The 15,000-nt window shown below is 47.1% G+C and overlaps 1 protein-coding gene across 2 annotated transcripts in view; it reads right to left on the bottom strand.

The window, feature by feature from the left end:
• sept9b (septin 9b) overlaps window positions 1–14,722 on the bottom strand; it is a 31,825-nt gene extending 17,103 nt beyond the window's left edge. The window contains exons 1-2 of one of the 2 annotated variants that reach the window (XM_046849854.1): window positions 14,591–14,722; window positions 1,292–1,529 (exon numbers count right to left, since the gene is read on the bottom strand). In XM_046849854.1, the coding sequence (XP_046705810.1) occupies window positions 1,292–1,467 (176 nt within the window). In that variant the 5' untranslated portion in view covers window positions 1,468–1,529; window positions 14,591–14,722. Of the gene's footprint in view, window positions 1–1,291; window positions 1,530–4,993; window positions 5,324–14,590 lie in introns of those variants that run through there. The other variant, XM_046849845.1, reaches the window with a different exon arrangement.
• Between the last annotated feature and the right edge of the window lie 278 nt (window positions 14,723–15,000).

Raw genomic sequence — 15,000 nt, 5'->3', positions numbered from 1 at the left:
TCCTTAACCTAAAATGTACTGTTGTCGTATCCTTTCTCAAATATAATTTATCAACTAGAAAATGTATCAGCAATACATCACTATATGCTTCCTTCCATCATCCTAACCAGTTCTTGTTAGATGTCCTTAGGATGTGCTATTCTCACAGAACGTTCTTCATGTCCTTAATGTTTGGTATGGATACAAGGCAATGAACAGATGTCCTCAATGCAGACACTGACCTTGTACATAAAGCCTGAGAAAACTCTGACTAGTTTGCAAATTTCTCATCTTGTCAGCAGAATCCTGTGAATCATGAGCTTACTTTTGCTGAGTAAAGAATTAGGAACACTAAGCCTGGTTTTCATCATATCTACAGAAAACAGTCCTGCCACGTTCCTCAGGGCTCAATGCTTGGTCCGTTTTTCTGTAAGTAGATTTTTGAACTCTGTGATCACATCCTTCTATTGAGATAAAGCACAACTAAACTTCTGTGCTTCCATACAACCCTCTGGTCTCCAAAAAATTTCAAGCTCTCAATTATCTAATTATGTTTCTATGAGTGACCATCAACACCATTATAGTCTATAATCTTTAAATGTTTCATGCAGGATCCAGCTAAATTTAATAGTGGATGCAAATAAGATGCAGATAAACTGAAATTGTACCGCTTATAGTCCATAGACCTCACAGGTCTCCAGACAAGAAACTTCCTTACTGGACAAAGACATCATCTGAAATATAATCATGACTAGACTATGAGAATGTTACAACGCTGGTTCATTGATACTCTTCCAGTCCCTTGTGGTTTATATATTTGTTGTGATTATGGTGTCATCTATCATCTATCAACAGCGTCTGTAATATAGAGATCTTTACTGCTTCACTGTCCGAGCTTCTGGTACAATGAGCTTCACAATCTTCTTCTTCTTCTTTCAGCTACTCCCATTAGGGGTCGCCACATCGGATCATCCGTCTCCATACCCCCTGTCCTCTACATCTGCCCCTTTCAAACCAACTACCTGCATGTCTTCTCTCACCACATCCATAAACCTCCTCCTTGGTCTTCCTCTTTTCCTCCTTCCTGGTGGCTCCATCCTCAGCATTCTCCTACTGATATACCCCATGTCCCTCCTCTGCACATGTCCAAACCATCTCAATCTCATCTCCCTCACCTCGTCTCCAAAACGTCCTACATGATCTCTAAACCTGGTTTCCTGTCATTGTTCCTTTACTCCGCCCTTCCATTTCTCATAGATTTTATCTACAGAGCTTCAGTAACCAGTTGAAGGTCAGTTAGAGGACACAGTACCTGGGCGAGTTATCGACGGCTTTGGCGTTGATGCCGATGCTGATCTCGGCACGATTGCATGATGCAGGCTCAGGAGTCTGCGGTTTGGGTTTGACAGCACCATTGGCACCGAGCTCATGATGACGGCTGATGGATGGAGAGATGGAGCTGCGCTGAAATGAAGGAGAGCGACGCATGTGAGGAGATGAAGACTGTGAAGACGAGTCCACGTTCTCAACCTCGAATGACCTCTTCAGTGCTGCAAAGAAAAGAACAAGACTTGAAATAGGTTTTAATCTCCTCAGTCTGTCTCAGTCAACACATTGATGATAACCAGCTGTGTGTGTTTTGTGTGTGTGTGTGTGTGTGTGTGTGTGTGTGTGTGTCTGGCCTGTTTGTGTTAGTAAAAGTGTTTTAACATTTGTTTATCCCATGTGTTTTTGTGTGTTTGTCTTTTAAATGAGTTTTTGAGTGTGTGTGTTTATGTTGTTAATTCTGTGGGATTTAATGTTGTTTCTGTGTTTAAAGCGATAGCAACAAACACAACACTTAAACACACACACACACACACACACACACACACACACACACACACACACACACACAAACATTGAGAGTAATGGTGTATGAACAAGCCAACACCAAACCAGCAGTGTGTGTGTGTGCGCGTGTGTGTGTGTGGGTGTGTGTGACGTAAAAAATAATGAGACTATTGTCCAGGCGGTCACCATCACAGGACGTTCACACTGTCAATAAAGTGCAAAGCAAAGCATGGGGTGGAGCCTCAAGGGGAGCTCGAGGGTTGTTACCATGGTGACGGAAGTCAACACCAATAGCGAAGCAGAAACGGGAAGCAACTCTGCCCATGACTTCCTGGATGGAAGTTCGGAAACTTCCCAATCTGCCAATGTCCATGACAGCACACATACAAACACACACACATATACATTCATATACACACAAACACACACATTCATACACACACACACACACACACACACACACATACATATATATATATATATATATATATATATATATATATATATATATATACACACACACTGCAGTTTTAGCTTCTACATATTACTTGCAGAAGACCACAGACTACACAGATACACCAGCCATTTATATACACAGAACCTTACCACAGTGGGTGTGTGTGTGTGTGTGTGTGTGTGTGTCTAACAGCTGATATGTTAGGAGTTGAGCAACCGCTCCCACTGCAGCTGCTCACACACTCTTTCTATAGGACAGCTGAGCAAGTACACACATATTCTACCTGTCTGTCTGTCTGTCTGTCTGTCTGTCTGTCTGTATGTCTGTCTGTCTGTCCAAATATATGTTTACTTGTATGTCTCTCCATATACCTGTCTGCTTGCCTGTCTTTCTGTCTCTTAGTCTGTCAGTATATCTCTCTGTCTGTCTGTCCGTTTGTTCATCTATATGCACTATATCTACAAAAGTATTAGGACACTGAGTTTCCTGCCATATGTTCTTCTCCAAACTGTTAAATCAGAACTCACACAATTGTACAGGACTTTGAATGTGGTATAATAAAATACTGCATTCACTTGAACAAGGAGACCCAAACCTGTTCCAGCATGACAATGCCCCTAAACACAAAGCCAGCTCCATGAAGATCTGGTTTGCATGTGTTGGAGTAGAAGTTCTTCTGCTATAGAGCTCCAAATCTACTGAACACCTTTGGGAGGAATGTGAACTCTGACTGCACCCCAGACCTCCTCACCTTCTCACCTACATCAGTACCACTTTACAAACACCAATCTAGTGATTGATAGTCTTCCCTGTGGAGTGGAGGGAATTATAAGAGCAAATTAGGACTAAATGTGGGATATGATGCTCAAAAAGCACATACTGTACTAATGACCAGGTGTCCGCAAACTTTTTGCATTAAAGTGTGTCTTTCTGTCCATATAAATTTGACTCTTAGTTCACCCCAGCGTTATCTCTACAGTTTTATAAATCTGCGCTGGTAAATTTATAAATACACTAAAATGAAGTCAGTTGCAGAATCTAATCCTGACTGCACACGGCACCATGACGGAATGCAGTAATGAATAATTTGGGTTTTAAATAAAATATCACCACCCGCTAATAATAACCAGGATCCTGTACCACATGAAGCTCCGCCCCCTCAGAGAGGAACGAGAATCATTCCCACACCAGAGTTCGTTACAGCTGAACACAATGTGAGCATGACGAATCGACTCAGAGCCAAATTCTGTTCCAATTGTTTATAATAATAATAATAATAATAATAATAATAATAATAATAATAATACAAAGTGTTATTGTTCTGTAAAGTGCCCTGAAATGAAGTGAAGTCACTTGATATCAGCTTCAATAATCACAATATTCATTATTAACTTCTTTATTTATTATTTCATCTTGAATTATTTATCAGCAGTATACAGTAGACATCATGATGTCATTCCTCTCAGTGCAATAAAATGCTTTTTACTTCATAATTACATTTGTAGAATCTAATAAATATTTATAAACAACAAAAGGCCCAGGCAAAGATGATTACAGTTCCATCATTAGATTCCAGATTTACTAACTAATGAGCAAACAGAGCTTTTCAAGAGTCTGTCACATTCCTCTAAATTTATGCTCACACACACACACACACACACACACACACACACACACACACACACACACACATAATCCTCTATTATAGTTCATGAGGAAGTTACTCACCAACAACAAAACCGACACACAGTACTTGTCAAACAAGAAAATACCCCCTTCTCACACACACACACACACACATCAAAAACACACAAAAGCACAACTTCAAGAATAAAACACAAAAGGGACTTCAGAGACAAAACATTCTTATACACGGAACATCCTGAAAGGTGTGTGTTCCTGTCCAGGTGACGTCTTTTAATTATTTACTATCTTTCTTACACACACACACACACACACACACAGACGTATTTATATATATATATATATATATATATATATATATATATATATATATATATATATATATATATATGAAACCATATACACACGAACACTTGTGCTGTTATAAAAGTTACAGGAAATCAGAATGAAAAAGACAGACCTGCTGTTTCAATTTGTATGAACAGTTCTGTCTGTCTGTCTGTGCATCTGTCTGTCTGTCTACACACTAATTTGTCTGTCTACAAACCATTTATGTCTTCTAGAACAAAACAGAAAAAGACTGTCAAATACACAGGTTTATTGTTGCATAGATGTGACCAAGATTTTCTGTCTGTCTCTCAGTCTGTCTGTCTATCAGTCTGTCTGTCTGTCTCTCAGTCTGTCTGTCTATCAGCAATGCACTTTCTTGAAAAGATTTTAAGTTTCTCTTCTTTACACTGCCTGAAAATGTTCCTTCTTTCCTGTCACAAGTCTGTTCTTCCTCAAATGCAAACAAAACCCCAGAAAGTAAAAATTCTCTTGTTTTCGCCTATTTTTATTCTTTTACACCAAAAAACTGACAAAGTGGCATCACGGCACCAAAAACATAACGCCGCAGATCATCAGCAAGCGTCAGAATCACAATCAAAAATCACAAACGCAGCTTTTTAACCCGATTCTGTTCCTCACGTCGATAATAATGATAATAATTACGATATGCAAATGAACAGCATAAAATGTGAGCGTTCTGATTGGCTGAGAGAGCGACAGGAGTGAGTACACGTGAAGACCGTATCTTACCTGAGATTCTGTCTCTCTCCATTCCGGCATTACTGATCCACATGGAGCTCTGAGAGTCTCTCTGTGTTCACACATACACACACACACCCACACACACAGGCTCGCACACACACACAACAAACACACACTCACACACACACTTCCTTTAACACAGAGTCAAACTGAGTCACTCTGTCTCTTTCCTTTATTCACACACTTCCTCTATTCACCAGTCCAGTTAGTCACTCTCTTTCCCCTCCTCCGCCCTCCTCTCTTCCCTTGTTCCCTCTCTCCTTTACTCTTTCTCTTTTCTGTTCCTTTTTTCTTGCTTTTTCCTCTTCAGTCCTCTTTTCCTTCCTATTTTTTTTGTCTTCTGCAAATGTCAGAGATTTTTTTCTCCTGATTGAAACAACTTCTTTCTTTTTCTTTCTTTCTTTGTCCTCTGTCTCCCCTGTTTTTTCTCCCCTCTCTGTCCCCACACTCTCTTTTCTCCTTCAGCTAATTTCAGACTAGTAACCGTCTCTCTCTCTCTCTCTCTCTCTCTCTCTCTCTCTCTCTCTCTGGGTTACTGCGTGGCCGTGTGCTGCTCAGACGGACGTCCTGTCGTTTTTTTTTCTCCTGTACACACTTCCTCCTCCTCTCTGCTCACACTGCCATGTGGTGAATGAGGTCCATGTGAGCTCTGGAATCTCAAAATAAACCTCCTCATTGCTCCGAGCTGAAGAACATGATGAGCGCATGTGCCTGTTAATTGGCACAAAGTATTGACCCCAAAAAAAAAAAAAAAAACAACCACACCCACCCTGACTATCAACATCTGCTCAGGGGTGATTTCTATTCAACAATGAAAATCCAGTTCATGTTCCCTGGACTAAAGTTATGCTGTAGAAACCTTCCTGAAAATTTCTCAATTAAAGTTTCCAGATTGCTTTTTATCATCTAAACCCCCTCAAGTTCACGGTTTTACCATCTTCAGGTTCTTCAGGTTCTTCGGGTCCTAAAGATAATGAACTTAAAGTGCTGCTCTTATGTTCCTCTACAATTGTTGTGTCAGTTTCAAAAACCCCTGGAGCAAAGTTCACTGAAGTTCAGTACTGAAGTTTCCAAGATTCAAGTAATTAATCAGCAATAATGTGATACTTGCGGTCATTCTCCAGGATTTAATGTTGCTAGAAGTTCTGTGTTCTGGTTAATTATGTTTGGTCAAAATATCTGAGGTAATCATCTGAGCTTGCATCCTCCAACCTAAGATCCTGGGATTGAGCAAGTTGGGATGGGGTTCCTGGGATAAAAATATCTCGTTATTCCTGAACTAAACATCATGGGTCAATGTTCTAACGGTAAACTAAGGTTGCTGTGTGAAGTCATTCTGAAGTCTGAAGTTACTAAACTCATGACATGAGATGCAGATTGAGGTGTAAACTTCCTGAGATCATCTTGCAGAGTTAAAGGTTTTTAGTGGATTGAAGGATTTCTGGGTTTATGTTTTGTATTTAAAAAGAGTTCCTATAGTTTCCTGAACTGAACTTTCCATGTTGAAGTCCTGAGATTAAAGTTCCTCAGATAAAACTCATGTGTAAAGTGCAAGAAGTTAACCATCTAAGAGAAAATCTCTGAATAGGAAGAAGGTGTGGTCTTAGATGTTTTGGCTCTGCCCCCTTTGTCAGAATGATTCAGAAATGAAAACAACAACAAGAAAGAAGAAATCCTATGTACACAAGGACTGGTTTCTAATATATAACTAAATTCTGTAATTAACCATTACAGACACACTCACACCCAAATACCCCCCACACACACACACACACACACACACACACACACACACACACACACACACACACAATACCCACCATCCACACACACACCTAAATACCCCCCACACACACACACACACTCACATACCCACACACACAAATACCCACCATCCACACACACACAAATACCCCCACAGACACACACACCCACACAAACACTCACACCCAAATACCCCCCACACACACAAATACCCACCATACACACACACACAAATACCCACCATACACACACACACACACCCACACAAACACTCACACCCAAATACCCCCCACACACACATCTCTGTGCACTGCTGCGCTGCTCTCACTCCAAATGTAATGATGACGGATGATGCTGACCTTTCACCTCAAAATCCATTCACATTGTGTTTAAGACTCTTTAGTTTAAAACTCAAGGGATTATGAAATCACTCACATCTTACACACACACACACACACACACACACACACACACACACAGACACACAAACACACACATGATAATTTTTCCCAAAGCAGATGGATCTAAGTTACACGTGAGCATGTGCACATATGCGTCAAGAACACACACACACACACACACACACACACACACATACATTCCTTCAGGATACATTACAAGACGTCATCACGTCTGAATCTGCCCTCTGACCTCCAGGCTTTCACATACACAATGCTGAAACTCAAGTGCATTATATAAGTCACTATGTGTTGCATGTGTGTGTGTGTGTGTTGTATGTGTGTGTGTGTGTGTGTGTAAACAGAAAAAACAACATAAAAATAGTGTGATGAAATAATACACACACACACACACACACACACACACACACACACACACACACACACAATAGTATAAAACTGTGTGATCTTGCAATAATTACAGTAACAGAACACAATGAAATGCTCCTGAAATAAGATTAAACCCAAACACACACACACACACACACACACACACACACACACACCCTGTCCTGACTCTCTTTAGGGTTATTTATAGCTCTGCTTTTTGTGAACTTAACAATTAAAAGTGTGTGTTCACTTTAACCTTTGTGATAAAAAGCCACTTGCTGTGTGTTAATGAGGATCTGAGGGTGATTGTGTTAAATAGGACCTGAGGGTGATTGTGTTAATGAGGATCTAACGATTGTGTTAATGAGGATCTGAGGGTGATTGTGTTAATGAGGACCTAAAGGTGATTGTGTTAATGAGGATCTGAGGGTGATTGTGTTAAATAGGACCTGAGGGTGATTGTGTTAATGAGGATCTGAGGGTGATTGTGTTAACAAGGATCTAAAGGTGATTGTGTTAATGAGGGCCTGAGGGTGATTGTGTTAATGAGGATCTAACGATTGTGTTAATGAGGATCTGAGGGTGATTGTGTTAATGAGGACCTAAAGGTGATTGTGTTAATGAGGACCTGAGGGTGATTGTGTTAATGAGGATCTAAGGGTGATTGTGTTAATGAGGACCTGAGGTGATTGTGTTAATGAGGACCTGAGGTGATTGTGTTAATGAGGATCTGAGGGTGATTGTGTTAATGAGGATCTAAGGGTGATTGTGTTAATGAGGACCTGAGGGTGATTGTGTTAATGAGGATCTAAGGGTGATTGTGTTAATGAGGATCTGAGGGTGATTGTGTTAATGAGGATCTGAGGGTGATTGTGTTAATGAGGATCTGAGGGTGATTGTGTTAATGAGGATCTAAGGGTGATTGTTTTAATGAGGACCTGAGGGTGATTGTGTTAATGAGGACCTGAGGGTGATTAGGAGCATCAGCGTCAGACTGAAGCAGCCTGTATTTAAAGCTCATTATTAAATCACTCGGAGTCGAACACAGTGTATTCATACTGTATTCAGTTCTGTACAACTGAGTCACTTCCACACGTCCGTCTAAACACAGCATCAGCAACATCCGACTCGCCGATGCATTTCACTGCATGTCGTACCCTGTATGTATGTGTATGTGACAAATAAAATTTGATTTTGATTTGATTTGATGGACTAAAATATATACAATTACATTTAAATATAATATAATATTAATAAATATATTAATATAGAATAAATATACATTCAAAGATTCATTAAAGATGCAAGCAGTGAATTTGAGCTGCACATTGAGTTTTCTGTGAGCAAAGTCCTTTAGACTGAGATTCAGCATCACTGCTGGAAACACAGAGGAATTACATTTGAAGCAAAAACAAGAGCTGACATTCAGAATCGAACACCTGAACAATCCGAAATAAACACAACACAGCAACAAAACACTTTTCTACTCGTTCCGAATGTCAGTCAGTGACACTGAGCCTGACTCTGACTCTAACTCTTCAAAGCCTGACTCTGACTCTAACTCTTCAAAGCCTGACTCTGACTCTAACTCTTCAAAGCCTGACTCTGACTCTAACTCTTCAAAGTCTGACTCTGACTCTAACTCTTCAAAGCCTGACTCTGACTCTAACTCTTCAAAGCCTGACTCTGACTCTAACTCTTCAAAGTCTGACTCTGACTCTAATTCTATACTGTATAATGAAGTACAAATATAATTCAATTTATTTTATAAGCAGCTTTACACAGATAATGCAGGAACAGAAGTTCCCCTTCAGGAACTCGAGCTGCGTCGAAACGCTATGGGAACGCCCCTGCGTGACCACGCTCTGAACCACGTGTGAAATCTAGCCAATAGGCAAGCCGTGACGTCATAGACAGGCGACGTCGCGTAAACCAGGAAGCTACAAGATGGCTGTGCGGTGGTAGCGACATTAGCTTCTGCTAGTTCAGGTAAGCGCTTTGAGTGTGTTATCTGTGCAGTCATGAGCTTATATGCAGGCAAAATTCCGTCTGCGTGTCTCCTGCTTGCCCCGATTCATTTCGGGGTGACACGCAGCCGATGTGTTGTTTGCTTAGCTTAGAGCGTGCTTAGTCGGCTCTCGAGGGTATCGGTTGTTAGCATTTAGCCGTGGCTATGCGCTCCGGCTGCTAGCCGAGCTCCCGTTCCCCGGGGATTGCGCTCGTTTGGAAACGGTTCTTCCCCCGGTGCGTTTGCGGTGCTCCGTATTCTCCCTCCGAGGTGGGTGAATTTTCGGGGAGCGCTCTCCGAGGTGAGCGCTCTTCCTCGCGGCTTTGGCTCTCGATGGTATCGGCTGTTAGCATTTAGCCGTGGCTATGCGCTCCCGGCTGCTAGCCGAGCTCCCGTTCCCGGGATTGCGCTCGTTTGGTAACGGTTCTTCCCGGTGCGTTCGCGGTGCTCCGTATTCTTCCTCCGAGGTGGAGAATTTCAGAGCGCTCTCGAGGTGGCGCTCTCCTCGAGGCTTTGGCTCGATGGTATCGGCTGTTAGCTTTAGCCGTGTGGCTATGCGCTCCGGCTGCTAGCCAAGCTCCGTTCCCGGGAGAGCGCTCGTTTGGTATCGGTTCTTTTCCGGTGTGTGTGACGCGGTGCTCTGTATTTCTTCCTCCGAGGTGGATGTAATTTGAAATTAGGAAAGCATGCCTGGCGGCTGCTTCTTCTCCCGGTGCGGGCGGCGCAGCATTACATGTCTCTCTCTCCGAGGAGGTTGAGCTGGTGGATGCTGGCGAGCCTGCGGACTCCTCACAGCCTGTGCTGTATATGGAGCTCCTTGTGGTCGTGGCACGGGCCGGTCCGAGCTGGATTAGCTTGGCGGTCGTGTGGCGGAGCAGCGCGCCAGTGAGCTGGTTGTGCGTTTCCTGCACTGTGTCACAGCCTCAGCGCCTCCCCTGATCTGCGCACCGAGGTGTCTGGGTCCTGGGAGGCCCGTGGACGCGCATGCTTTTCCGATGTTCTTTCGCTGTGCGCGAATGTTATTGGATCTGCGTGGCGCGGCTACGGGACGTTGCCGCTTGTGGTGGAGATGCTAGCTAGCTATCTCTCCCTGAGTTTTGCGTCTGTGACGGCTATCGGTTTGCCTACGAAGCGCCGCTTGGCTCTGGTGGGTAGCGCTGCGCGGCAGGTCAGGCTACAGGTTGCTTCCACACGATGAGTGTGTTGCAGGCATACCAGGCTGGCCTGCTATGGGGATGATGCGAGCTTCCTTCTGGCGTCATGGTGTCCCTCCTGGCCTGACCTGGTGACGCTGTGGGTAAGGGTGATTGCTGGCGGGTTCAGGAGGCCGCGGTGGCGTTTCAGTGGTAGTTCCTCGCTGCTCCGATGGAGCTGCTCAGCGGCAGCCGCGCCCTGGTACGTCCAGGCACAGCGAGATGGCCCGGTGAGAGAGTGTTGCCACCCGACTCCGCGGGGCGGTCCTAGGGGCCCCTGGCGACTCTCTAGGCCCGAGGAGGGGCTGGACGGCCTGAGGGTCGTCCTCGCCTCTGGTGAACGGGCTATGGTGCGTAGGCCTGATGGCTTGCATTTTGGAGGGCGGTGCGCACCTCATGCTACGGTGCTCGTCCCTCCCTGGCACCGCCGGGAGGCCGGTCTGTCGGCCCTGCCACAGGGTGTTCGGGACGCTGCCTCCCTCTAGCGGTTAACTCCCTTATTTCCGCTCGACAGTTCGTTGCGGATGGGTGTCATCCGCCGCCTCTCAGGGGGCTTCGACGGCCGCAGCACGCTGCTCCTGCCGTTCGGGTTCAGGAGGTCTGTCTGTTAGCCCTGCCACGGGTCGTGTTCAGGGCGCAGCTTCTCCAGCGGTTTGCTCCCAGTATTCCGCCCGTATGATCGCTGCGGACGGGGGGTTCCGCCGCCTCAGGAGGCTTCAACGGCCGCAGTACGCTGCTCCTGCCGTTTGGGTTCAGGAGGACTGTCTGTTAGCCCTGCCACGGGTCGTGTTCAGGGCGCAGCTTCTCCAGCGGTTTGCTCCCCGTATTCCGCCCGCGTGATCGCTGCGGACAGGGGGGGTTCCGCCACCTCTCAGGAGGTGTGGTCGGCTGCAGAACACCGCTCCAGCCGCTCTGAGTGGGTCGGGGGCCAGCCCCGAGGGGTTGGTTCTCCCTGTGGAGACTTTCTGTCAGTCTTAGGGCTGCCTGGAGTCTCTCGGGGGTCCTGCGTACTGTGAAGAAGGGTTGCGCGATTCGGTTCGCATCTTCTCCTCCCCGGCTCGACGGGGTGTGTCCCGCCCTGGCGGGACCCGTGCAGGCCCTGGTCCTGGAACAGGGAGTGCGCACACTCCTGGGGAAAGGGGCCATCGAGGTGGTTCCCTCTCAGTTTGCGAGTCAGGCTGCTACGGCCCGTGCTTCGTTGTTCCGAAGAAGGACGGTGGGTTGCGTCCCATTCTGGATCTCTGCTACTTGAACCACTCACTTTTGGGGCTCGGGTTCAGGTTTCTCGTTTAGAGAGGTCGTGTCTCAGGTCATGTCCAAGGACTGATTTGTCATCGCTAGATCTGGAGGTTGCATGCTCCCATGCAGCCGTCCTTCACCGCGCACGGAGGTTCCTGAGGTTGCTTTCGGTAAGCTTACCAATATCGGTCCTTCCGTGCGGCCTAGCGCCTCACCCGTGCCTTCACAGAGTGCGTGAACGCAGCACTGACCCCGCTGCGGCTTCAGGGCATCCGCGTTCTGTATTATATCAGCGATTGGTTGATGGTGGCTCGTTAGACCACCTGGCGGTTTGGCATTGAGGTGCTGTTCCGCCTGCATGAAGGTACTGGGGTTCGGACTGGGGCGCGGGTTGTGTGTACTTTCCCAGCGCGGAGGCCACTTTCTCGGCGTGGTGTGGGACTCGGCCGAGTTGCGGGCACGGTTGTCTCCCGCCCGGTTTGTAGTCATCCTCACTGCAGTCAGGAGGGTAGGGGCAGGCCGCCTGGTCACTGTGAGGCAGTTCCAGAGGCTGCTGGGTCTCATGTCGGCAGTGTCCGCATGTGGCCCCTCCAGTGGTGGCTCCGGGCAGTAGGTTCTCCCCCTGAGGGAGTCTGTGTCATCACATCAAGGTCTTACGGTGTGCCCACGAGCCTTGGTTGCATGGTAGAACCTTACGTTCTGTCCCGAGGCCCCGTTTTAGGGACTCCTTGTCGTCGCGTAACGCTAACGACGGGCGCTTCCATCACGGGGTGGGGAGCGGTCATGAGTGGCCACTCCTCTCAGGGTCTGTGGAGCGGCCCGCGTCTCTTGTGGCACATAGGTTGCCGGGAGGTGCTGGCAGTGTTGTTGGAGTTACAACTCTTTCTCCCAGTCCTTAGAGATCGCTATGTGTTGGTCCGCTCGGACAATGCTGCGGTGGTCTCGTACATCGTCCACCGGGGGGACCTCCGGTCTCGCCCTTGCGAGCAACGGGCGCAGGGGGTCCTCTTGTGGTCCCGGGACGAACTCCTCTCATTTAGAGCCGGTTACATCCCGGGACGGTTGGATGCCTGAGCAGACGCCCTGTCGAGACAGTGGCTGCCGTGGGACGGTCTTGGCCGAGGCTACGCCTGTACGCCTTTCCCCGATTGCGCTGCTCTCGGGAGTTCTGGGAAAGTTTTGCGGTAGAGTCTGTCTCCTCCGGTAGCACCTGGTTGGCGGGCGGAACCCTGGTTCACCCCTGCCCGGTGTTGTGGAGCCTGTGGCCCCTGAGGGGACACAGTTTGTAGCGGCTGTTCTCTCTACCGAGGTAGTAGAGGCCCCTCTCCACTCCAGAGCTCCCTCCATGAGGAGGTCGTATGCCGCACGATGGCGACTGTTCGCGTCACGGTGTGAGCACCATGACTTGGACCCAGATGACTGCCCGGTCGGTTCAGTTCTGGTGTTTTTGCAGGTACAGTTTGCCGCAGGGTTAACCCCTTCGACCCTGAGGGTTTCCGTGTTCGCTGGGTAGGTCCCATTGGTGACACGTTTCCTCCGCGGCGCCCGGAGGCTGTGGCCCGGGACACGACTCGGAGTGCCTGTCTGGGACTTGGCAGTTGCCTCGTCCCACCTGGAGTTGCCCCCTGGCATGCCCAGAGTGTTCTTACACGGGGCCAGGTGCTCCCACACGATGTGTCGTGTTACAGGCATTCTGCCCTCCTCTATTATAGCCCCCGACCAGGGGTTACGAGACCCGGCTGTGTCCAGTGCGAGCACTGGGTGCTTATCTCCACAGGACGAGTCCTTGGAGGTGGTTGGTGCAGTTGTTCGGCTGCGAGTCCTGGTCCCCGCCCCGATCGCGGTCAGGGCTCGCCCCGCCGGAGTGTGGCGGCCTCTGCGGCCGGGTGCACATGAGTGTCACTCCGGGGCGTCTGTGACGCTGCGGGTTGGTCCACCCCGCTGGCCTTTGTCAGGTTCTATGGCCTCGACCTCAGAGCCACCCCGGGCTCCTCTGTCCTACGTGCTGGTGCCGAGGCCCTCACTCTTTGGCAGGGTCTGGTCAGTGTGGCGTGATTGGACACTCGTTCCCATAGCGTTTCGACGCAGCTCGAGTTCCTGAAGGGGCGTCTCAAGGTTATGACGTAACCCTAGTTCCCCGAGGGAACGAGACGCTGCGTCTCCGTGCCACACTCCCTGCATCCCTGCGGCGCTTACCTTCTCTCTTTGCAGAAGCTAATGTCGCTACCACCGCACAGCCATCTTGTAGCTTCCTGGTTTACGCGACGTCGCCTGTCTATGACGTCACGGCTTGCCTATTGGCTAGATTTCACACGTGGTTCAGAGCGTGGTCACGCAGGGGCGTTCCCATAGCGTTTCGACGCAGCGTCTCGTTCCCTCGGGGAACTAGGGTTACGTTCGTAACCTTGAGACGTTTGTTCTTATCGCTGTAAGTTTGTCCCAGAACTCAGTTATATGTGTGACAGAGCGATCTGAAGGAGTAAATACATGATTTTGTAAATAACAAAAAAACAGTAGAGAAAAAAAAAACCGAATTCGACCAGAAATGAAATAGAAATGAACCATAAACTTTCATAAATATTAAATTCTTCACCTGACTGAGGAGTCGCCTTGCGCTTCTTCACACCAGATCAGGCGATGATGATGATGATGATGATGATGCTCACGAGGAACATTCTGCGCGTCTTATAAACTAGAGAGCTGCACGTGCGTGATATCAACCAGAGCGTGTTAATTGGAAGTACACGTGACCAGCGCGTGCAGCTGCTGCTGATGATGATGGTCACGATGATGATGATGATGAATGTAATTATTGTTATTATAAATTATATTTTTTGTTTTCCTAAAAACTAAAAAACTTAAAAAGATTTAAACCCTGTCACCGTTATGACCTTAATGCGCGATTCTCTCTCTCACACACACACACACACACACACACACACACAGACCATATGAAAAAAATGACAAACCATTATATACTCATTAAAAAAAATAATTATATAT

Source organism: Silurus meridionalis, chromosome 1 (assembly GCF_014805685.1).
Source record: "Silurus meridionalis isolate SWU-2019-XX chromosome 1, ASM1480568v1, whole genome shotgun sequence".
Classification (NCBI taxonomy): domain Eukaryota; kingdom Metazoa; phylum Chordata; class Actinopteri; order Siluriformes; family Siluridae; genus Silurus; species Silurus meridionalis.
The sequence above is the reverse complement of the archived record's forward strand: the minus strand, read 5'-3'. Positions and strand labels throughout refer to the sequence as shown.